Here is a 25661-nt window from a genome sequence, read left to right as displayed (position 1 = left end):
CCCCTATGTATTTATTATTTACAGTATGTACACTCCCCTACATATTTACTATTTACAGTATGTACACTCCCTTATGTATTTATTATTTACAGTATGTACACTCCCCTATGTATTTATTATTTACAGTATGTACACTCCCCTATGTATTTATTATTTACAGTATATACACTCCCCTATGTATTTATTATTTACAGTATGTACACTCCCCTATGTATTTATTATTTACAGTATGTATACTCCCCTATGTATTTATTATTTACAGTATGTACACTCCCCTATGTATTTATTATTTACAGTATGTACACTCCCCTATGTATTTATTATTTACAGTATGTACACTCCCCTATGTATTTATTATTTACAGTATGTACACTCCCCTATGTATTTATTATTTACAGTATGTATACTCCCCTATGTATTTATTATTTACAGTATGTACACTCCCCTATGTATTTATTATTTACAGTATGTACACTCCCCTATGTATTTATTATTTACAGTATGTACACTCCCCTATGTATTTATTATTTACAGTATGTACACTCCCCTATGTATTTATTATTTACAGTATGTACACTCCCCTATGTATTTATTATTTACAGTATGTACACTCCCCTATGTATTTATTATTTACAGTATGTACACTCCCCTATGTATTTATTATTTACAGTATGTACACTCCCCTATGTATTTATTATTTACAGTATGTATACTCCCCTATGTATTTATTATTTACAGTATGTACACTCCCCTATGTATTTATTATTTACAGTATGTACACTCCCCTATGTATTTATTATTTACAGTATGTACACTCCCCTATGTATTTATTATTTACAGTATGTATACTCCCCTATGTATTTATTATTTACAGTATGTATACTCCCCTATGTATTTATTATTTACAGTATGTACACTCCCCTATGTATTTATTATTTACAGTATGTACACTCCCCTATGTATTTATTATTTACAGTATGTACACTCCCCTATGTATTTATTATTTACAGTATGTACACTCCCCTATGTATTTATTATTTACAGTATGTACACTCCCCTATGTATTTATTATTTACAGTATGTACACTCCCCTATGTATTTATTATTTACAGTATGTACACTCCCCTATGTATTTATTATTTACAGTATGTATACTCCCCTATGTATTTATTATTTACAGTATGTACACTCCCCTATGTATTTATTATTTACAGTATGTACACTCCCCTATGTATTTATTATTTACAGTATGTACACTCCCCTATGTATTTATTATTTACAGTATGTACACTCCCCTATGTATTTATTATTTACAGTATGTACACTCCCCTATGTATTTTTTATTTACAGTATGTACACTCCCCTATGTATTTATTATTTACAGTATGTACACTCCCCTATGTATTTATTATTTACAGTATGTACACTCCCCTATGTATTTATTATTTACAGTATGTATACTCCCCTATGTATTTATTATTTACAGTATGTACACTCCCCTATGTATTTATTATTTACAGTATGTACACTCCCCTATGTATTTATTATTTACAGTATGTACACTCCCTCTCCTGGGTGATGGGGCGGTGTGCAACAGGCACTGGCCTTTCTCTCCTATCTGAATGAACCGAAAATGTCGCCTGAATCAATTTAATTACACTTTTAATTTATATGTAATAAAAAGTCTCATTAAAGTTTGGCTACATTTTCTGATGCCTTTCTGATGTCAACATTGGTGTGGACACGAGAGGCTGTATCCATTACCATAATCTATCATCTACCTTTAGACATGTAGGTTAATAATAGATGGACATTTACAAACACATGTTTTTTACAGAATAGCTAGTGTGTTTTTCGTCTTTTCAAAATCTATTTAATTGGCTATTTTGGTTAATGCCCTTGGTGCCTTGGCAGACGGCCTCGATGCCCTGGCACATTGGGCACATGACCTGCTATCGTGATCCTGTCAGAACTGCATTTCTGCCCCAGCTGTGTCCCTCAGCTGTACCCCCAAACCTCACAGTTACCCTCAGAGCTGTACCCCCTAAAACATCAACTGGACAACACACAGTTACCATCAGAGCTGTACCCCCTAAAACATCAACTAGACAACACACAGTTACCCTCAGAGCTGTACCCCCTAAAACATCAACTGGACAACACACAGTTACCATCAGAGCTGTACCCCCAAACCTCACAGTTACCCTCAGAGCTGTACCCCCTAAAACATCAACCAGACAACACACAGTTACCATCAGAGCTGTACCCCCTAAAACATCAACTGGACAACACACAGTTACCCTCAGAGCTGTACCCCCAAACCTCACAGTTACCCTCAGAGCTGTACCCCCTAAAACACCAACCAGACAACACACAGTTACCCTCAGAGCTGTACCCCCAAACCTCACAGTTACCCTCAGAGCTGTACCCCCTAAAACATCAACTGGACAACACACAGTTACCCTCAGAGCTGTACCCCCTAAAACATCAACTGGACAACACACAGTTACCCTCAGAGCTGTACCCCCTAAAACATCAACCAGACAACACACAGTTACCCTCAGAGCTGTACCCCCAAACCTCACAGTTACCCTCAGAGCTGTACCCCCTAAAACATCAACCAGACAACACACAGTTACCCTCAGAGCTGTACCCCCAAACCTCACAGTTACCCTCAGAGCTGTACCCCCTAAAACATCAACTGGACAACACACAGTTACCCTCAGAGCTGTACCCCCTAAAACATCAACCAGACAACACACAGTTACCCTCAGAGCTGTACCCCCTAAAACATCAACCAGACAACACACAGTTACCCTCAGAGCTGTACCCCTAAACCTCACAGTTACCCTCAGAGCTGTACCCCCTAAAACATCAACCAGACAACACACAGTTACCCTCAGAGCTGTACCCCCAAACCTCACAGTTACCCTCAGAGCTGTACCCCCTAAACCATCAACCAGACAACACACAGTTACCCTCAGAGCTGTACCCCCTAAAACACCAACCACACAACACACAGTTACCATCAGAGCTGTACCCCCAAACCTCACAGTTACCCTCAGAGCTGTACCCCTAAAACATCAACCAGACAACACACAGTTACCATCAGAGCTGTACCCCCTAAAACATCAACCAGACAACACACAGTTACCATCAGAGCTGTACCCCAAACCTCACAGTTACCCTCAGAGCTGTACCCCTAAAACATCAACTGGACAACACACAGTTACCCTCAGAGCTGTACCCCCAAACCTCACAGTTACCATCAGAGCTGTACCCCCTAAACCATCAACCAGACAACACACAGTTACCATCAGAGCTGTACCCCTAAACCTCACAGTTACCCTCAGAGCTGTACCCCCTAAAACATCAACCAGACAACACACAGTTACCATCAGAGCTGTACCCCCAAAACTCACAGTTACCCTCAGAGCTGTACCCCCTAAAACATCAACCAGACAACACACAGTTACCATCAGAGCTGTACCCCCAAAATATCAACTGGACAACACACAGTTACCATCAGAGCTGTACCCCCAAACCTCACAGTTACCCTCAGAGCTGTACCCCTAAAACATCAACCAGACAACACAGAGTTACCATCAGAGCTGTACCCCCAAAATATCAACTGGACAACACACAGTTACCCTCAGAGCTGTACCCCCTAAAACATCAACCAGACAACACACAGTTACCCTCAGAGCTGTACCCCCTAAAACATCAACCAGACAACACACAGTTACCCTCAGAGCTGTACCCCCTAAAACATCAACCAGACAACACACAGTTACCCTCAGAGCTGTACCCCCTAAACCATCAACCAGACAACACACAGTTACCCTCAGAGCTGTACCCCCTAAAACATCAACCACACAACACACAGTTACCATCAGAGCTGTACCCCCAAACCTCACAGTTACCCTCAGAGCTGTACCCCTAAAACATCAACCAGACAACACACAGTTACCATCAGAGCTGTACCCCCTAAAACATCAACCAGACAACACACAGTTACCATCAGAGCTGTACCCCCAAACCTCAGTTACCCTCAGAGCTGTACCCCCTAAAACATCAACTGGACAACACACAGTTACCCTCAGAGCTGTACCCCCAAACCTCACAGTTACCATCAGAGCTGTACCCCCTAAACCATCAACCAGACAACACACAGTTACCATCAGAGCTGTACCCCTAAACCTCACAGTTACCCTCAGAGCTGTACCCCCTAAAACATCAACCAGACAACACACAGTTACCATCAGAGCTGTACCCCCAAAACTCACAGTTACCCTCAGAGCTGTACCCCCTAAAACATCAACCAGACAACACAGAGTTACCATCAGAGCTGTACCCCCAAAATATCAACCAGACAACACACAGTTACCCTCAGAGCTGTACCCCCAAACCTCACAGTTACCCTCAGAGCTGTACCCCTAAAACATCAACCAGACAACACACAGTTACCATCAGAGCTGTACCCCTAAAACATCAACCAGACAACACACAGTTACCCTCAGAGCTGTACCCCCTAAAACATCAACCAGACAACACACAGTTACCCTCAGAGCTGTACCCCCTAAAACATCAACCAGACAACACACAGTTACCCTCAGAGCTGTACTCACAAACCCCACACAGTTACTATCAGACCTATACACCCTAAAACACCAACCAGACAACACACAGTTACTATCAGAGCTGTACTCACAAACCCCACACAGTTACCATCAGAGCTGTACCCCCAAACCTCACAGTTACCCTCAGAGCTGTACCCCTAAAACATCAACCAGACAACACACAGTTACCATCAGAGCTGTACCCCCAAACCTCACAGTTACCCTCAGAGCTGTACCCCCTAAAACATCAACCAGACAACACACAGTTACCATCAGAGCTGTACCCCCAAACCTCACAGTTACCCTCAGAGCTGTACCCCCTAAACCATCAACCAGACAACACACAGTTACCCTCAGAGCTGTACCCCCAAACCTCACAGTTACCCTCAGAGCTGTACCCCCTAAACCATCAACCAGACAACACACAGTTACCCTCAGAGCTGTACCCCCTAAAACATCAACCAGACAACACACAGTTACCCTCAGAGCTGTACCCCCAAACCTCACAGTTACCATCAGAGCTGTACCCCAAACCTCACAGTTACCCTCAGAGCTGTACCCCCAAACCTCACAGTTACCATCAGAGCTGTACCCCTAAAACATCAACCAGACAACACACAGTTACCCTCAGAGCTGTCCCCAAACCTCAGTTACCCTCAGAGCTGTACCCCCTAAAACATCAACCAGACAACACACAGTTACCATCAGAGCTGTACCCCCAAAATATCAACTGGACAACACACAGTTACCCTCAGAGCTGTACCCCCTAAAACATCAACCAGACAACACACAGTTACCATCAGAGCTGTACCCCCAAACCTCACAACCTCAGAGCTGACCCCAAACCTCAGTTACCCTCAGAGCTGTACCCCCTAAAACATCAACCAGACAACACACAGTTACCATCAGAGCTGTACCCCCAAACCTCACACAGTTACCATCAGAGCTGTACCCACAAACCCCACACAGTTACCATCAGAGCTGTACCCACAAACCCCACACAGTTACCATCAGAGCTGTACCCACAAACCCCACACAGTTACTATCAGAGCTGTACCCACAAACCCCACACAGTTACCATCAGAGCAGGCCAAAATAATAGCCTGGATACCAATGTTTGGCAATGACACGGAGTACAAGGAGTGAAATGTCAGCTAAACAGACTGGTACCCAGGCTACCTCCATAACTGTCAAATCCTAATTTAAAATCTGTGGGCTCGAGATTTATCATCTATCGAGATTTATCATTGACGTCAACACAGGATTAAAACAAAAATACATTCAATGAATCTCAAGTTTCAAATCCAGAGTCTTCTTCCAAACAGGATTTCTGGAATACCAGGACATTTTGGGAAAGTTACTGGAACTGTGCAAACCCTCGGTACGTCTATAAACCCATAGACTGTATAGTACAGTACATAACCCTATAGACTGTATAGTACAGTACATAACCCTATAGACTGTACAGTAGAGTACATAACCCTATAGACTGTATAGTACAGTACATAACCCTATAGACTGTATAGTACAGTACATAACCCTATAGACTGTATAGTAGAGTACATAACCCTATAGACTGTATAGTACAGTACATAACCCTATAGACTGTATAGTACAGTACATAACCCTATAGACTGTATAGTAGAGTACATAACCCTATAGACTGTATAGTAGAGTACATAACCCTATAGACTGCATAGTACAGTACATAACCCTATAGACTGTATAGTACAGTACATAACCCTATAGACTGTATAGTACAGTACATAACCCTATAGACTGTATAGTACAGTACATAACCCTATAGACTGTATAGTAGAGTACATAACCCTATAGACTGTATAGTAGAGTACATAACCCTATAGACTGTATACTACAGTACATAACCCTATAGACTGTATAGTACAGTACATAACCCTATAGACTGTATAGTACAGTACATAACCCTATAGACTGTATAGTACAGTACATAACCCTATAGACTGTATAGTACAGTACATAACCCTATAGACTGTATAGTACAGTACATAACCCTAGTGACTGTATAGTACAGTACATAACCCTAGTGACTGTATAGTACAGTACATAACCCTATAGACTGTATAGTACAGTACATAACCCTATAGACTGTATAGTACAGTACATAACCCTATAGACTGTATAGTACAGTACATAACCCTATAGACTGTACAGTACAGTACATAACCCTATAGACTGTACAGTACAGTACATAACCCTATAGACTGTATAGTAGAGTACATAACCCTATAGACTGCATAGTACAGTACATAACCCTATAGACTGTATAGTACAGTACATAACCCTATAGACTGTATAGTACAGTACATAACCCTATAGACTGTATAGTAGAGTACATAACCCTATAGACTGTATAGTAGAGTACATAACCCTATAGACTGCATAGTACAGTACATAACCCTATAGACTGTATAGTAGAGTACATAACCCTATAGACTGTATAGTAGAGTACATAACCCTATAGACTGCATAGTACAGTACATAACCCTATAGACTGTATAGTAGAGTACATAACCCTATAGACTGTATAGTACAGTACATAACCCTATAGACTGTATAGTACAGTACATAACCCTATAGACTGTATAGTAGAGTACATAACCCTATAGACTGTATAGTAGAGTACATAACCCTATAGACTGTATAGTAGAGTACATAACCCTATAGACTGTATACTACAGTACATAACCCTATAGACTGTATAGTACAGTACATAACCCTATAGACTGTATAGTACAGTACATAACCCTATAGACTGTATAGTACAGTACATAACCCTATAGACTGTATAGTACAGTACATAACCCTAGTGACTGTATAGTACAGTACATAACCCTAGTGACTGTATAGTACAGTACATAACCCTATAGACTGTATAGTACAGTACATAACCCTATAGACTGTATAGTACAGTACATAACCCTATAGACTGTATAGTACAGTACATAACCCTATAGACTGTACAGTACAGTACATAACCCTATAGACTGTACAGTACAGTACATAACCCTATAGACTGTATAGTAGAGTACATAACCCTATAGACTGCATAGTACAGTACATAACCCTATAGACTGTATAGTACAGTACATAACCCTATAGACTGTATAGTACAGTACATAACCCTATAGACTGTATAGTACAGTACATAACCCCATAGACTGTATAGTACAGTACATAACCCCATAGACTGTATAGTACAGTACATAACCCCATAGACTGTATAGTAGAGTACATAACCCTATAGACTGTATAGTACAGTACATAACCCTATAGACTGTATAGTACAGTACATAACCCTATAGACTGTATAGTAGAGTACATAACCCTATAGACTGTATAGTACAGTACATAACCCTATAGACTGTATAGTACAGTACATAACCCTATAGACTGTATAGTAGAGTACATAACCCTATAGACTGTATAGTACAGTACATAACCCTATAGACTGTATAGTACAGTACATAACCCTATAGACTGTATAGTACAGTACATAACCCTATAGACTGTATAGTACAGTACATAACCCTATAGACTGTATAGTAGAGTACATAACCCTATAGACTGTATAGTACAGTACATAACCCTATAGACTGTATAGTACAGTACATAACCCTATAGACTGTATAGTACAGTACATAACCCCATAGACTGTATAGTACAGTACATAACCCTATAGACTGTATAGTAGAGTACATAACCCCATAGACTGTATAGTACAGTACATAACCCTATAGACTGTATAGTAGAGTACATAACCCTATAGACTGTATAGTACAGTACATAACCCTATAGACTGTATAGTACAGTACATAACCCTATAGACTGTATAGTACAGTACATAACCCTATAGACTGTATAGTACAGTACATAACCCTATAGATTGTATAGTACAGTACATAACCCTATAGACTGTATAGTACAGTACATAACCCTATAGACTGTATAGTACAGTACATAACCCTATAGACTGTATAGTAGAGTACATAACCCTATAGACCGTATAGTACAGTACATAACCCTATAGACTGTATAGTACAGTACATAACCCTATAGACTGTATAGTACAGTACATAACCCTATAGACTGTATAGTAGAGTACATAACCCTATAGACTGTATAGTACAGTACATAACCCTATAGACTGTATAGTACAGTACATAACCCTATAGACTGTATAGTACAGTACATAACCCTATAGACTGTATAGTACAGTACATAACCCTATAGACTGTATAGTAGAGTACATAACCCTAGTGGGACTGTTAGAGAGTCAATGTGTTCCTAATGGGACTGTGTTGACTGTGTTCTAATGGGACTGTGTTCTGTGTTCTAATGGGACTGTGTTCTGTGTTCTAATGGGACTGTGTTCTGTGTTCTAATGGGACTGTGTTCTAATGGGACTGTGTTCTAATGGGACTGTGTTCTAATGGGACTGTGTTCTGTGTTCTAATGGGACTGTGTTCTGTGTTCTAATCGGACTGTGTTCTAATGGGACTGTGTTCTAATGGGACTGTGTTCTAATGGGACTGTGTTCTGTGTTCTAATGGGACTGTGTTCTAATGGGACTGTGTTCTAATGGGACTGTGTTCTGTGTTCTAATGGGACTGTGTTCTAATGGGACTGTGTTCTGTGTTCTAATGGGACTGTGTTCTAATGGGACTGTGTTCTGTGTTCTAATGGGACTGTGTTCTAATGGGACTGTGTTCTGTGTTCTAATGGGACTGTGTTCTAATGGGACTGTGTTCTGTGTTCTAATGGGACTGTGTTCTAATGGGACTGTGTTCTGTGTTCTATCCTTATTTGTAGAACTGCTCATCATCATCATCATCATCATCATCATCTCTTTCTCTGTCTAACTCCTCTTCCCTCTCTTTCTCCCCTGCCCCCCCCTCTCTCTCTCTCTCTCTCCCCCTGCCCCCCCCCTCTCTCTCACTCTCTCTCTCTCTCTCTCCCCCTGTCTCTCTCTCTCCTCAAATGTAAATCACACAGAGCACTAATCCTCCTATACCAAAGCTGCTTTTTCATTCATCCTCTCATTCATTCATTCATTCACTCTCTCCACCTCCCAGATTATGTTAGAGGGGAAAACTAAAATCCCACCTCCAAAACTGTAACAATATTTTTAGATACCACATCCCTGGTCAGAGTGTTTGTCGTTACATAATAGTGTTCAGATTTTCTCTATGACAGTATAAAGCCATCAGGTCCTTGGTGACCTTTTCTGCTCTCGATGGCTAAACTAAACCGTGTTTATCAAACAGAATACTTAACGCACGCCAACGTCTCCTGCCGAGTCGAGTAACGCCAGTTATGTGTCTGTGGTATTGGTGGTGGCTGGAGCATCTATCTGTTATACAGTACCGTGTGTGTGTGTGTGTGTGTGTGTGTGTGATTGGAAGCTAAAGCACCTATCTGATGTACTGTAGCTACATGACACCATGCTGAGTCGGAGATAATATACTCTGTGTGTGCAGATGAAAGCACAATATGTAAAATGGGAAGAAGAGAAAAAAAAGCCCGGTCGCTGTGTCACAGAATTTAGAGGGGCAACACCTTGCTCCCTGCATGTCCAACAACATTCAATACACCACAGCCAAAAGCATTACAGAAAGAGGTTTGACTCAACTATTTTAGACCCCGATCCTTGTCAAATTCATGGGCTCCCCGAGTGGCGCAGCGGCCTAAGGCACTGCTTCTCAGTGCTAAAGTCGTCACTAAAGACACCCTGGCTTCGATTCCAGGCCGTGATTGATGGGACTGTGCTCTGTGTTCTAATGGGACTGTGTTCTGTGTTCTAATGGGACTGTGCTCTGTGTTCTAATGGGACTGTGTTCTGTGTTCTAATGGGACTGTGCTCTGTGTTCTAATGGGACTGTGTTCTGTGTTCTAATGGGACTGTGTACTGTGTTCTGTGTTCTAATGGGACTGTGTTCTAATGGGACTGTGCTCTGTGTTCTTGCCTGCACAATTGGCCCAGCGTCGTCCGGGGTTCAGCCGGTGTAGGCCCGTCATTGTAAAATAAGAATTTGTTCTTTAACTAACTTGCCTCGTTAAATAAAGGTTCGAGAAATAATAAAATATAAACAGGCAATCATTTTACATTCACGTCATTTAGCAGACGCTCTTATCCAGAGCAACGTGCAGTAGTGAATGCATACATTTCATACATTTTTTTTTTTCTGTGCTGGCCCCCCGTGGGAATCGAACCCACAACCCTGGCGTTGCAAACACCATGCTCTACCAACTGAGCTACAGGGAAGGCACAATTTCTTATTTTCAACGACGGCTTAGACAGTGGCAGAACGACAGACTTGTACCTTGTCAGCTCGAGGATTTGAACTTGCAACCTTTCAGTTACTGGTCCAACACTCTAACCACTACCCTACCCTGCCCTGCCACCCCAATCAGCAAGTCAAAACAGGAAGATCCTGTTCTGGTTAGAAGGGAATAAGAAGACAACAGAATGTCCAGAGATGGTGAATGGTACAAAGACAACAGAATGTCCAGAGGTGGTGAATGGTACAAAGACAACAGAATGTCCAGAGATGGTGAATGGTACAAAGACAACAGAATGTCCAGAGATGGTGAATGGTAGGAAGACAACAGAATGTCCAGAGATGGTGAATGGTACAAAGACAACAGAATGTCCAGAGATGGTGAATGGTAGGAAGACAACAGAATGTCCAGAGATGGTGAATGGTACAAAGACAACAGAATGTGCAGAGATGGTGAATGGTAGGAAGACAACAGAATGTCCAGAGATGGTGAATGGTAGGAAGACAACAGAATGTCCAGAGATGGTGAATGGTAAGAAGACAACAGAATGTCCAGAGATGGTGAATGGTACAAAGACAACAGAATGTCCAGAGATGGTGAATGGTAAGAAGACAACAGAATGTCCAGAGGTGGTGAATGGTACAAAGACAACAGAATGTCCAGAGGTGGTGAATGGTAGGAAGACAACAGAATGTCCAGAGATGGTGAATGGTAGGAAGACAACAGAATGTCCAGAGGTGGTGAATGGTAGGAAGACAACAGAATGTGCAGAGATGGTGAATGGTACAAAGACAACAGAATGTCCAGAGGTGGTGAATGGTACAAAGACAACAGAATGTCCAGAGGTGGTGAATGGTACAAAGACAACAGAATGTGCAGAGATGGTGAATGGTACAAAGACAACAGAATGTCCAGAGATGGTGAATGGTACAAAGACAACAGAATGTCCAGAGATGGTGAATGGTAGGAAGACAACAGAATGTCCAGAGATGGTGAATGGTACAAAGACAACAGAATGTCCAGAGATGGTGAATGGTAGGAAGACAACAGAATGTCCAGAGATGGTGAATGGTACAAAGACAACAGAATGTGCAGAGATGGTGAATGGTAGGAAGACAACAGAATGTCCAGAGATGGTGAATGGTAGGAAGACAACAGAATGTCCAGAGATGGTGAATGGTAAGAAGACAACAGAATGTCCAGAGATGGTGAATGGTACAAAGACAACAGAATGTCCAGAGATGGTGAATGGTAAGAAGACAACAGAATGTCCAGAGGTGGTGAATGGTACAAAGACAACAGAATGTCCAGAGGTGGTGAATGGTAGGAAGACAACAGAATGTCCAGAGATGGTGAATGGTAGGAAGACAACAGAATGTCCAGAGGTGGTGAATGGTAGGAAGACAACAGAATGTCCAGAGATGGTGAATGGTAGGAAGACAACAGAATGTCCAGAGGTGGTGAATGGTAGGAAGACAACAGAATGTCCAGAGATGGTGAATGGTACAAAGACAACAGAATGTCCAGAGATGGTGAATGGTAGGAAGACAACAGAATGTCCAGAGATGGTGAATGGTACAAAGACAACAGAATGTCCAGAGATGGTGAATGGTACAAAGACAACAGAATGTCCAGAGATGGTGAATGGTACAAAGACAACAGAATGTCCAGAGATGGTGAATGGTACAAAGACAACAGAATGTCCAGAGATGGTGAATGGTAGGAAGACAACAGAATGTGCAGAGATGGTGAATGGTACAAAGACAACAGAATGTCCAGAGATGGTGAATGGTAGGAAGACAACAGAATGTGCAGAGATGGTGAATGGTACAAAGACAACAGAATGTCCAGAGGTGGTGAATGGTACAAAGACAACAGAATGTGCAGAGATGGTGAATGGTACAAAGACAACAGAATGTCCAGAGATGGTGAATGGTAGGAAGACAACAGAATGTGCAGAGATGGTGAATGGTACAAAGACAACAGAATGTGCAGAGATGGTGAATGGTAAGAAGACAACAGAATGTCCAGAGGTGGTGAATGGTACAAAGACAACAGAATGTGCAGAGGTGGTGAATGGTACAAAGACAACAGAATGTGCAGAGATGGTGAATGGTAGGAAGACAACAGAATGTCCAGAGGTGGTGAATGGTAGGAAGACAACAGAATGTCCAGAGATGGTGAATGGTAGGAAGACAACAGAATGTGCAGAGATGGTGAATGGTAGGAAGACAACAGAATGTGCAGAGATGGTGAATGGTAGGAAGACAACAGAATGTGCAGAGATGGTGAATGGTAGGAAGACAACAGAATGTCCAGAGGTGGTGAATGGTACAAAGACAACAGAATGTCCAGAGATGGTGAATGGTAGGAAGACAACAGAATGTGCAGAGATGGTGAATGGTACAAAGACAACAGAATGTCCAGAGGTGGTGAATGGTACAAAGACAACAGAATGTGCAGAGATGGTGAATGGTACAAAGACAACAGAATGTCCAGAGATGGTGAATGGTAGGAAGACAACAGAATGTGCAGAGATGGTGAATGGTACAAAGACAACAGAATGTGCAGAGATGGTGAATGGTAAGAAGACAACAGAATGTCCAGAGGTGGTGAATGGTACAAAGACAACAGAATGTGCAGAGGTGGTGAATGGTACAAAGACAACAGAATGTGCAGAGATGGTGAATGGTAGGAAGACAACAGAATGTCCAGAGATGGTGAATGGTACAAAGACAACAGAATGTCCAGAGGTGGTGAATGGTAGGAAGACAACAGAATGTGCAGAGATGGTGAATGGTACAAAGACAACAGAATGTCCAGAGATGGTGAATGGTAAGAAGACAACAGAATGTCTAGAGATGGTGAATGGTACAAAGACAACAGAATGTCCAGAGATGGTGAATGGTACAAAGACAACAGAATGTCCAGAGATGGTGAATGGTAAGAAGACAACAGAATGTCTAGAGATGGTGAATGGTACAAAGACAACAGAATGTCCAGAGATGGTGAATGGTAGGAAGACAACAGAATGTCCAGAGATGGTGAATGGTAGGAAGACAACAGAATGTGCAGAGATGGTGAATGGTACAAAGACAACAGAATGTCCAGAGATGGTGAATGGTACAAAGACAACAGAATGTGCAGAGGTGGTGAATGGTACAAAGACAACAGAATGTGCAGAGATGGTGAATGGTAGGAAGACAACAGAATGTCCAGAGATGGTGAATGGTACAAAGACAACAGAATGTGCAGAGGTGGTGAATGGTACAAAGACAACAGAATGTGCAGAGATGGTGAATGGTAGGAAGACAACAGAATGTGCAGAGATGGTGAATGGTAAGAAGACAACAGAATGTCCAGAGGTGGTGAATGGTACAAAGACAACAGAATGTGCAGAGGTGGTGAATGGTACAAAGACAACAGAATGTGCAGAGATGGTGAATGGTAGGAAGACAACAGAATGTCCAGAGATGGTGAATGGTACAAAGACAACAGAATGTCCAGAGATGGTGAATGGTAGGAAGACAACAGAATGTCCAGAGATGGTGAATGGTACAAAGACAACAGAATGTCCAGAGATGGTGAATGGTACAAAGACAACAGAATGTCCAGAGATGGTGAATGGTACAAAGACAACAGAATGTCCAGAGATGGTGAATGGTACAAAGACAACAGAATGTCCAGAGATGGTGAATGGTAAGAAGACAACAGAATGTCACGACCCCCCCATCCTGGGAAAAATATGATTTGTCCCCCCCAATATATCACTGAAACATAACTATGTAATTTAAATAATATTAATAATACGCAATGAAAGCAATTGTGCTGATTATAGACACTTAATAGCGCGTTTTTAAGGACCCGCCCATCCTGGGAAAAATATGACCCCCCATCCTGGGACCCCCGTGTCCCCCCCGTCCCCCCCGGGATTTCCGCCCCTGTAGTCATAGTCTGTTCTCTCTGCTACCGCACGACAAGAGGTACCGGAGCACCAAGTCTAGGACCAAAAGGCTACTTAACAGCTTTTACCCCCAAGCCATCAGACTGCTAAACAATTAATCAAATGGATACCTGGACTATTTGCATTGACCCCCTTTTTTACGCTGCTGCTACTCGCTGTTTATTATAAATGCATAGTCTTTACCCACCTTTACCCCCCTTTGACTCTGTACTGGTACCCCCTGTATATAGCCTCCACATTGACTCTGTACCGGTACCCCCTGTATATAGCCTCCACATTGACTCTGTACCGTAACACCCTGTATATAGCCTCCACATTGACTCTGTACCGTAACACCTTGTATATAACCTCCACATTGACTCTGTACCGTAACACCCTGTATATAGCCTCCACATTGACTCTGTACCGTAACACCCTGTATATAGCCTCCACATTGACTCTGTACTGTAACACCTTGTATATAACCTCCACATTGACTCTGTACCGTAACACCCTGTATATAGCCTCCACATTGACTCTGTGCCGTAACACCCTGTATATAGCCTCCACATTGACTCTGTACCGTAACACCCTGTATATAGCCTCCACATTGACGCTGTACCGTAATACCCTGTATATATCCTCCACATTGACTCTGTACCATAACACTCTGTATATAACCTCGCTATTGTTATTTTACTGCTGCTCTTTAATTATTTGTTACTTTATTTCTTATTTTTGTAGGTATTTTTCTTAAAACTGCATTGTTGGTTAAGGGCTTGTAAGTAAGCATTTCACTGTAAGGTCTACACCTGTTGTATTCGGCACATGTGACTAATACAATTTGATTTGATTTGACTGTCTGTCTGTCCTTAGTCAGTCCTACAGTAGCATGGTATGATCAGTCCTACAGTAGGTGGTAAAAGGCAGGGAGGTAGAGAGATGGAAGAGGCACTGACCTCCAGTCTCAAAGAAGCCAGGAGGGGTCTGTGGTATCTAGTGTGTCCCAGGATGGCTCCCCTGTTCTGGGCCGGGCCCTGAGGAAGACCCTCCTGGCTCTGGCCCTGGGTCTCCACGGTTCGCTCCTGTCCTAGACGCCACTCCAGCTCATCCCTCACACCGGACCGTGACTGAAGGGTGAGGGGTCAGGGGTCATGGGTGGAGGGAGTAGAAATGCATGAAGTGGATTGGTGGGTGAACGAACAGAGATGAATGACCACGAACAAACAGAGGAAGGAATAAAAAAAATAAAAAAAAATGGGTAAAGAAGATAAAGCCAAATTGCCCCCCAAAAAATGTACTGAAAACTTAAAGAGAACAGACTGACGGAACAGGCTAGAAAATGAAGAAAAGCACAAAGAGAAAGACCAACTTAAAGACCACGGCGTACGAGAGAGACGAGAAGAGGACTAGAACGAGGATGAGCAACGTGATGGGTTGAAACATCTGAAGGATGGAGGGAACACAAAGAGGAGGAGAAAAAAGAGAGGGATCGGGGGGGGGGAAAGAATGCAAAAACACTGTTTATGAAGCGCATGCAATGAGGGATACACGACTCCAAACACACAGCTGATAGATACCACAGCAGACTGCAGATAGATTAGCTAGCACGCCAGCCATAGATAGATACCACAGCAGACTGCAGATAGATTAGCTAGCACGCCAGCCATAGATAGATACCACAGCAGACTGCAGATAGATTAGCTAGCACGCCAGCCATAGATAGATACCACAGCAGACTGAAGATAGATTAGCTAGCACGCCAGCCATAGATAGATAGCACAGCAGACTGCAGATAGATTAGCTAGCACGCCAGCCATAGATAGATACCACAGCAGACTGCAGATAGATTAGCTAGCACGCCAGCCATAGATAGATACCACAGCAGACTGCAGATAGATTAGCTAGCATACCACCAGCTGATAGATACCACAGCAGACTGCAGATAGATTAGCTAGCACGCCAACGGCTGATAGATACCACAGCAGACTGCAGATAGATTAGCTAGCACGCCAGCCATAGATAGATACCGCAGCAGACTGAAGATAGATTAGCTAGCACGCCAGCCATAGATAGATAGCACAGCAGACTGCAGATAGATTAGCTAGCACACCAGCCATAGATAGATACCACAGCAGACTGCAGATAGATTAGCTAGCATACCACCAGCTGATAGATACCACAGCAGACTGCAGATAGATTAGCTAGCACGCCAACGGCTCATAGATACCACAGCAGACTGCAGATAGATTAGCTAGCACGCCAGCCATAGATAGATACCGCAGCAGACTGAAGATAGATTAGCTAGCACGCCAGCCATAGATAGATAGCACAGCAGACTGCAGATAGATTAGCTAGCACACCAGCCATAGATAGATACCACAGCAGACTGCAGATAGATTAGCTAGCACACCAGCCATAGATAGATACCACAGCAGACTACAGATAGATTAGCTAGCACACCAACCATAGATAGATACCACAGCAGACTGCAGGTAGATTAGCTAGCACGCCAGCCATAGATAGATAGCGCAGCAGACTGCAGGTAGATTAGCTAGCACGCCAGCCATAGATAGATACCACAGCAGACTGCAGATAGATTAGCTAGCATACCACCAGCTGATAGATACCACAGCAGACTGCAGATAGATTAGCTAGCACACCAGCCATAGATAGATACCACAGCAGACTGCAGATAGATTAGCTAGCATACCACCAGCTGATAGATACCACAGCAGACTGCAGATAGATTAGCTAGCATACCACCAGCTGATAGATACCACAGCAGACTGCAGATAGATTAGCTAGCATACCACCAGCTGATAGATACCACAGCAGACTGCAGATAGATTAGCTAGCATACCACCAGCTGATAGATACCACAGCAGACTGCAGATAGATTAGCTAGCACACCAGCCATAGATAGATACCACAGCAGACTGCAGATAGATTAGCTAGCATACCACCAGCTGATAGATACCACAGCAGACTGCAGATAGATTAGCTAGCATACCACCAGCTGATAGATACCACAGCAGACTGCAGATAGATTAGCTAGCATACCACCAGCTGATAGATACCACAGCAGACTGCAGATAGATTAGCTAGCACGCCACCAGCTGATAGATACCACAGCAGACTGCAGATAGATTAGCTAGCATACCACCAGCTGATAGATACCACAGCAGACAGCAGATAGATTAGCTAGCATACCACCAGCTGATAGATACCACAGCAGACTGCAGATAGATTAGCTAGCACGCCACCAGCCATGCAGTAGCAAAAAAACTCTACACGCGTTCAATGCCGTTATTTTTCACATTACACTTTTAACGGTTTTACCGCTGTTAAACGTGACTCTTTATTAGACTTTATCATTCTACTTGACTTTAACTTTATCTTGTTTTCTTTGAGTAGAAGGCAAACCATATCCTCCATGCTTGTGAGAACGTTTGTTTATTTGTAGCTGTTAGCTGAGTAACAGTACGCCCCACCCATCCTAACCATAATTATGATTCTACAGGCAAACGGACTAAAGCAGTGGCACAGGTATTATCCCCGTCCAGTTTCAAAAGATAATTAAATATGTAATAAAAATGTATTCATGGAACAATTCCAAGAGGACCAATCATGGTGTAAAGAGCAAACAGTTTATTAACATGCTGTCTCAAACAGCCGCACCTGTGGTGGAGGACAACGCAGCGGACGGAAGGCGAAGTGACCGGCAAGGTTCTTCCACAGGCAACTCCTAATTCTGACTTTGATTGATTGGTTGATTAATTGTGGGGAAAAAACCATATGGAAGAAGCTGCCTCTCCCCACTGAGTCGAAGCAGGCATCTGCATGTGGGTACAGGTCAGGGCGATGGATCAAGTCGGCAGGTTGCCATTTCGTGGGCAGGGGGTGCATGTGCGTATGGGTATGCGGACGCAGCGCTGAAAGAGGGTGTGAGGGATGGTGAATGGGGACAGGAGAAGGTGGGGTGGGTGGTGGTGCTGGGTGGCTCAAGGTGGGACAGGCACTGCTGTGGGACCTCTGCTGGTCGTTTGGTTGTCCTGTGTTTCTCAGTCCATCTCTGAGGACACCAAGTGTGTTTAAGCCCAGCACTAACACACCTAATTTAACTAAACAGCTAATCACCAAATCCATGATTATTAGTACTGGGCTAGGAACCCCAATCAATGGACGGGTAACATTGATCTACAGGGCCGTGTTTACACAGGCAGAAAAATTCAGATATTTTTTTTTCTCCCACTAATTGGTCTTCTCACCAATCACATCACATCTTTTCACACCAGATCTTATCTGATTGGTCAAAAGACCAATTAGTGTGAATATAAAATAAATACATCTGAATTGGGCTACCTGTGTAAACGCAGCCAAGGTGTCACCATCTCTGGTTCCTGCTTGGTCTTTACTGATCTAGTGTTGCATTCAAACAGAGGGGCTCTATGGACTTTCTGTACATGTGTCATGTAGGGGTGTAGTGGGCCGTTTGTTTGGTCTTTGTCTCACATAGTGTGTTGAACCTGGGACTAATGTGAAAGAGAGTTTAAAATAAACATGACTTGTGTTCTGAGTGGGTAGTCTTCTGATAAAGCTGTCCAGACATGGGTACTCTGTCCCAAATGGCACCCTATTCCCTATATAAGTGCACTACTTTTGACCAGCGGTCTGATTGGCTCTGGTCAAATCTAGTGCACTACACGGGGAATAGGGTGCCATTTCAGACGCAAGCCCACACTAGCTATAATGAATGGTTTTGTGTATTTGACACGCTACGCTGCATTAGCATCACATTTAGAGGCTGGGAATGGCTCTGCTAATGACTGCTCACTTGGGTGAGTTTTATACTGTTTACATCCAGTAGTATTGGACTCTACCATTTCTACAGACTCCCCTTGAGGTTTTATACTGTTTACATCCAGTAGTAATGGACTCTACCATTTATACAGACTCCCCTTGGGGTTTTATACTGTTTACATCCAGTAGTAATGGACTCTACCATTTATACAGACTCCCCTTGGGGTTTTATACTGTTTACATCCAGTAGTAATGGACTCTACCATTTCTACAGACTCCCCTTGAGGTTTTATACTGTTTACATCCAGTAGTAATGGACTCTACCATTTATACAGACTCCCCTTGGGGTTTTATACTGTTTACATCCAGTAGTAATGGACTCTACCATTTATACAGACTCCCCTTGAGGTTTTATACTGTTTACATCCAGTAGTAATGGACTCTACCATTTCTACAGACTCCCCTTGAGGTTTTATACTGTTTACATCCAGTAGTAATGGACTCTACCATTTATACAGACTCCCCTTGGGGTTTTATACTGTTTACATCCAGTAGTAATGGACTCTACCATTTATACAGACTCCCCTTGGCGTTTTATACCGCTCCCGTCCGTGAATCTGTGCGACGTCTGAAATGGCACCCAATTCACCCTCACGGCTCTGGTCAAAAGTAGTGCCCTATACATTGAGTAGGGTGCCTATTCCTCACTGCTGTTTAAAGTCAGGTTGTGTTCTGTCTGACAGATTCATTACTTCAACATTTATATTTGTTTCCTGGTGTCATAATGTCTTAATGTATAAATCAGAATGTCATGAAATAATATCAATATCGGTTTAACTATGTTTTCCATAATGACTACTTGCCGCTACAGGCAGGCATTCTTAAACTGATTGATAAGACATACTAACTGATTGAGAAGACATAACTAACTGATTGATAAGACATACTGAGAAGACATACTAACTGATTGAGAAGACATAACTAACTGATTGATAAGACATACTAACTGATTGAGAAGACATAACTAACTGATTGAGAAGACATACTAACTGATTGAGAAGACATACTAACTGATTGAGAAGACATACTAACTGATTGAGAAGACATACTAACTGATTGAGAAGACATACTAACTGATTGAGAAGACATACTAACTGATTGATAAGACATACTAACTGATTGATAAGACATAACTAACTGATTGAGAAGACATAACTAAACATACTAACTGATTGAGAAGACATACTAACTGATTGAGAAGACATACTAACTGATTGAGAAGACATACTAACTGATTGAGAAGACATACTAACTGATTGAGAAGACATACTAACTGATTGAGAAGACATACTAACTGATTGAGAAGACATACTAACTGATTGAGAAGAAATAACTAACTGATTGAGAAGACATACTAACTGATTGATAAGACAACTAACTGATTGAGAAGACATAACTAACTGATTGAGAAGACATGCTAACTGATTGATAAGACATACTAACAGATTGAGAAGACATACTAACTGATTGATAAGACATACTAACTGATTGAGAAGACATACTAACAGATTGATAAGACATACTAACAGATTGATAAGACATACTAACTGATTGATAAGACATACTAACTGATTGATAAGACATACTAACTGATTGATAAGACATACTAACTGATTGAGAAGACATACTAACTGATTGAGAAGACATACTAACTGATTGAGAAGACATACTAACTGATTGAGAAGACATACTAACTGATTGATAAGACATACTAACTGATTGATGCAGCCAGGGGGTTGATGTTTAGATGTAGCAAGGAGACAGACAACGTAACATACAGTACAGACAGTACTGTAACACAAATGGCACCCTTTTCCCTATGTAGGACACTACTTTGACCAGGACCCATAGGGCTCCATATTCCCTATGTAGTGCACTACTTTGACCAGGGCCCATTGGGCTTTTAACTTGTGCTACCAGCCCGAACCGAGTGAGATGGAGAACATTTTTTATTCTTTAAAAAAAATGTTTTACCTTTATTTAACTAGGCAAGTCAGTCAAGAACAAATTCTTATTTACAATGACGGCCTACCCCGGCCAAACCCGGACGACGCTGGGCCAATTGTGCACCGCCCTATGGGACTCCCAATCACGGACGGATGTGATGCAGCCTGGATACGAAGCAGGGACTGCAGTGCCTTTAGACCGTTGTGACACTCGGGAGCCCAAAACATCTGCCCCGCATGTAGTACACTACCTTTCACCAGAGCCTTCAGGATTGACTTTACTTGGCTTCAGCGCTTGGCCCCTATAAGGAGAATAGGCCATTGACGAATGTTGTATCACATCCAGGCCGTGATTGGGAGTCCCATAGAGCGGCGCACAATTGGCCCAGCGTCGTCCGGGTTTGTCCAAGGTAGGACGTCATTGTAAAATAAGAATTTGTTCTTAACTGACTCGCCTAGTTAAATAAAGGCTCAATTAATAAAAATAATGTTTAAATCACTGTGAAGTAAAGTAAGCCTGAAGTGTCTGGTCAAAGGTAGAGCTCTACGTAGTGAATAGGGTGCCATTTCGGCCGCACCCCTGGATAGAGACAGATACAGGTCAAAAGTCGGAGGAGTTTTATCCCATTCCTTACCTGGAAATCTGTGACCAGGTCGCGTCCCAGGGTGCCGATGGGCGAGTCTCGTGACATGGAGGTGACCCCAGACAGGAAGCTACTGGACTCTGTGAGGTTGGGCAAGGGTGACAGGTCGTCTCCCCGATCCCGGTCACCTCCCCTCTCCCTCAGGCCCTCTCCCAGGTGATCCACCTTCTCCATGAAGATATGGAGCTCTGTGCGGAAGGCCTTCATACGGGTGTTGATAGTGTCCAAGACCTGTGAGTCTGGTTTGGGATCGGGGAGGCGGGTGGTGTCTTCTTTAAACCCTTCCAGAGCCAGACTCAAACTGTCCCCTCCTGTTACTAAAATCTTGCCCTCATAGATCAGACTGTCCGTGTCGCTAATGAGACGATCTACGGTCTTCCCAAGGCGCTCTGCTTCTCGTTTGACATTCGTGAACGTCTCGCGGTCTTCTCGCCTACGATTAGATAGTTCGGTGGCGCTGAGCCCGCTGAGCTCGTCCGAGGGCTTGTGAGTTCCAATCCCCGATGTCGTGGTGGTCTTCTCGAAGAGGTCCTCCGAGTCACTCTCGCCACCGACAGGCCCCTCCCTCTTGGGGTGAAGTAAGAGGAGCCTCCCTGTTTCTTCCTCCTCTGCAGTGTCGCGGTGCCCGGTGTCGCTGTCTGCATCGCTGTCCCGCGGGTAGCCAGTACGGAGGCCCAGGTGTTGGGCCAGGTCACAGCGCTGAACGTTGGACATCAGGACTCGGTTCTCATACTGCAGCTTCATCACCTAGATGATGAGGACACGAGACACCATTATGAAAGCTTTAGAGACAAGTCAACATTATGAAAGCTTTAGAGACAAGTCAACATTATGTTAGCTTCAGAGACAAGTCAACATTATGTTAGCTTCAGAGACAAGTCAACATTATGTTAGCTTTAGAGACAAGTCAACATTATGAAAGCTTTAGAGACAAGTCAACATTATGTTAGCTTCAGAGACAAGTCAACATTATGTTAGCTTCAGAGACAAGTCAACATTATGTTAGCTTCAGAGACAAGTCAACATTATGTTAGCTTTAGAGACAAGTCAACATTATGAAAGCTTTAGAGACAAGTCAACATTATGTTAGCTTCAGAGACAAGTCAACATTATGTTAGCTTTAGAGACAAGTCAACATTATGAAAGCTTTAGAGACAAGTCAACATTATGTTAGCTTCAGAGACAAGTCACCATTATGTTAGCTTCAGAGACGGGTCAACATTATGATAGCTTTAGTGACGGGTCAACATTATGTTAGCTTCAGAGACGGGTCAACATTATGTTAGCTTCAGAGACGGGTCAACATTATGTTAGCTTCAGAGACGGGTCAACATTATGTTAGCTTCAGAGACGGGTCAACATTCTGTTAGCTTCAGAGACAAGTCAACATTATGTTAGCTTCAGAGACAAGTCAACATTATGTTAGCTTTAGTGACAAGTCAACATTATGTTAGCTTCAGAGACGGGTCAACATTCTGTTAGCTTCAGAGACGGGTCAACATTATGTTAGCTTCAGAGACGGGTCAACATTCTGTTAGCTTCAGAGACGGGTCAACATTATGTTAGCTTCAGAGACGGGTCAACATTATGTTAGCTTCAGAGACGGGTCAACATTCTGTTAGCTTCAGAGACGGGTCAACATTCTGTTAGCTTCAGAGACGTGTCAACATTATGTTAGCTTCAGAGACGGGTCAACATTATGTTAGCTTCAGAGACGGGTCAACATTATGTTAGCTTGAGGAACGTCCTGAATGGTACCCTATTCCTTTTGTAGTGCACACCTTCTTACCAGAACCCAAAGGGCTTGGGTCAACAGTAATGCACTTTAAAGGGAAAAGAGTGCCATTTAGGATGCAGGCAGAGATAAAACCAGATACACTAATAGAGCATTATGGGTACTGTAGTCCATCTTGCTGCCTCACACAGAACCTTATGGGTACTGTAGTCCAACATGCTGCTTCACACAGAACCTTATGGGTACTGTAGTCCATCATGCTGCCTCACACAGAACCTTATGGGTACTGTAGTCCATCATGCTGCCTCACACAGAACCTTATGGGTACTGTAGTCCATCATGCTGCCTCACACAGAACCTTATGGGTACTGTAGTCCATCATGCTGCCTCACACAGAGCTTTATGGGTACTGTAGTCCATCACGCTGCCTCACACCTCATTATGGATACTGTAGTCCATCATGCTGCCTCACACAGAGCATTATGGGTACTGTAGTCCATCATGCTGCCTCGCATAGAGCATTATGGGTACTGTAGTCCATCATGCTGCCTCACACAGAGCATTATGGGTACTGTAGTCCATCATGCTGCCTCACATAGAGCATTATGGGTACTGTAGTCCATGCTGCCTCACCTTCCCACTGAGCTCATTTATCTGCATCCTGGCTGCCTTCAGCTCCTCTATCATCACCACACCGCTTCCGTTATTACCGCCTCCACCGTTACTCCCATTGCCGGACTTCATCATCATCATCACTCCGACCTCGCCTTCCTCGTCTCTCGGGCCGAACTTAAAGCGGTTCAGTTCCGAGATCAGCTGCTTGTTGTGGTCCTCGATCTCCGAGATGGACCGCCGGAGAAGTTCTGCCTCTTCCTCTACAAACTGTAGGTGGCGTCGCAGCTCCCCGGCTGACTCCAGAGCGTCTCCGCTGTACGGGGAGGAGGGCATGCTGCTGAAGGGCTCCCGGCCGAAACAGTCCCTCTCGTACTGGCAGCGGATGTCCTCGTTCTCAGCCCTCAGGCCTCGGTTCTCCACCTGATAATAATGAACACAATGATTAGGAAGCGATCTTTATTTACAGGAAGAAATCAAAGTACTGCAGGAAGGGGAAACAAAAGACAATAGCACCCTATTCCTTATGTAGTGCACTACTTTGACCTAAACCTGGGCCCTGGTCTATAATAGTGGATAGGGACCTGGTCTATAGTAGTGGATAGGGACCTGGTCTATAGTAGTGGATAGGGACCTGGTCTATAGTAGTGGATAGGGACCTGGTCTATAGTAGTGGATAGGGACCTGGTCTATAGTAGTGGATAGGGACCTGGTCTATAGTAGTAGATAGGGACCTGGTCTATAGTAGTGGATAGGGACCTGGTCTATAGTAGTGGATAGGGACCTGGTCTATAGTAGTGGATAGGGACCTGGTCTATAGTAGTGGATAGGGACCTGGTCTATAGTAGTGGATAGGGACCTGGTCTATAGTAGTGGATAGGGACCTGGTCTATAGTAGTGGATAGGGACCTGGTCTATAGTAGTGGATAGGGACCTGGTCTATAGTAGTGGATAGGGACCTGGTCTATAGTAGTGGAT

At 43.1% G+C, this 25661-nt stretch overlaps 1 protein-coding gene across 3 annotated transcripts in view; it reads right to left on the bottom strand.

The window, feature by feature from the left end:
• LOC106596607 (microtubule cross-linking factor 1) overlaps positions 1–25661 on the bottom strand; it is a 127214-nt gene that overhangs the window by 42913 nt on the left and 58640 nt on the right. For 2 of the 3 annotated variants that reach the window (XM_045714418.1, XM_045714420.1), the window contains exons 6-8: positions 24705–25106; positions 22328–23083; positions 15843–16013 (exon numbers count right to left, since the gene is read on the bottom strand). In XM_045714418.1, coding sequence (XP_045570374.1) covers positions 15843–16013; positions 22328–23083; positions 24705–25106 — 1329 coding nt within the window. The remainder of the gene's footprint in view (positions 1–15842; positions 16014–22327; positions 23084–24704; positions 25107–25661) is intronic. The other variant, XM_045714419.1, reaches the window with a different exon arrangement.

The sequence above is a fragment of the Salmo salar genome, chromosome ssa03 (assembly GCF_905237065.1).
Source record: "Salmo salar chromosome ssa03, Ssal_v3.1, whole genome shotgun sequence".
In the NCBI taxonomy this organism is placed as follows: domain Eukaryota; kingdom Metazoa; phylum Chordata; class Actinopteri; order Salmoniformes; family Salmonidae; genus Salmo; species Salmo salar.
The sequence above is the reverse complement of the archived record's forward strand: the minus strand, read 5'-3'. Positions and strand labels throughout refer to the sequence as shown.